This window comes from Plasmodium reichenowi (genome assembly GCF_001601855.1).
Source record: "Plasmodium reichenowi strain SY57 chromosome Unknown, whole genome shotgun sequence".
Classification (NCBI taxonomy): Eukaryota; Apicomplexa; class Aconoidasida; order Haemosporida; family Plasmodiidae; genus Plasmodium; species Plasmodium reichenowi.
Genome location: NW_017962336.1, coordinates 1 through 300, shown reverse-complemented (window position 1 = coordinate 300; position 300 = coordinate 1). Strand labels below are relative to the sequence as shown.

Below are 300 nucleotides of genomic sequence, written 5' to 3'. Positions count from 1 at the left end.
TACTATTACTACCAGAAGTAGGATTTCTATTTGTTTCAGAGCTTGCTTGTTCACCTTGTGTAATTTCTTGTGTTGTACCAGTTAAATCATTTGCTCCGTTTTGAGTATTTGATCTGGATGTAACAATATGTTGATTTTCTCCACTTTCACCTGAATAAGTATGAATTCCACGTATCCCTGATAAATGGGATATGCCTCCGATGTTGGCTCTTTGAGGACGTGGTTGATTAGAAGATGTAAATACAAATGGATAAGAAACACCTTCTAGTCCACTTAGTCTTCTAGGAGGTGGAATTACAG

General features: G+C 37.0%; 1 protein-coding gene across 1 annotated transcript; it reads right to left on the bottom strand.

Annotated features, from left to right (window-relative positions):
• PRSY57_0014800B (merozoite surface protein 6) lies at positions 1-300 on the bottom strand (the record flags this gene model as incomplete). The annotated part of the gene is made up of 1 exon (XM_020114226.1): positions 1-300. A coding segment is annotated over one exon (300 nt), but the record flags the coding sequence as incomplete, so codon positions are not given.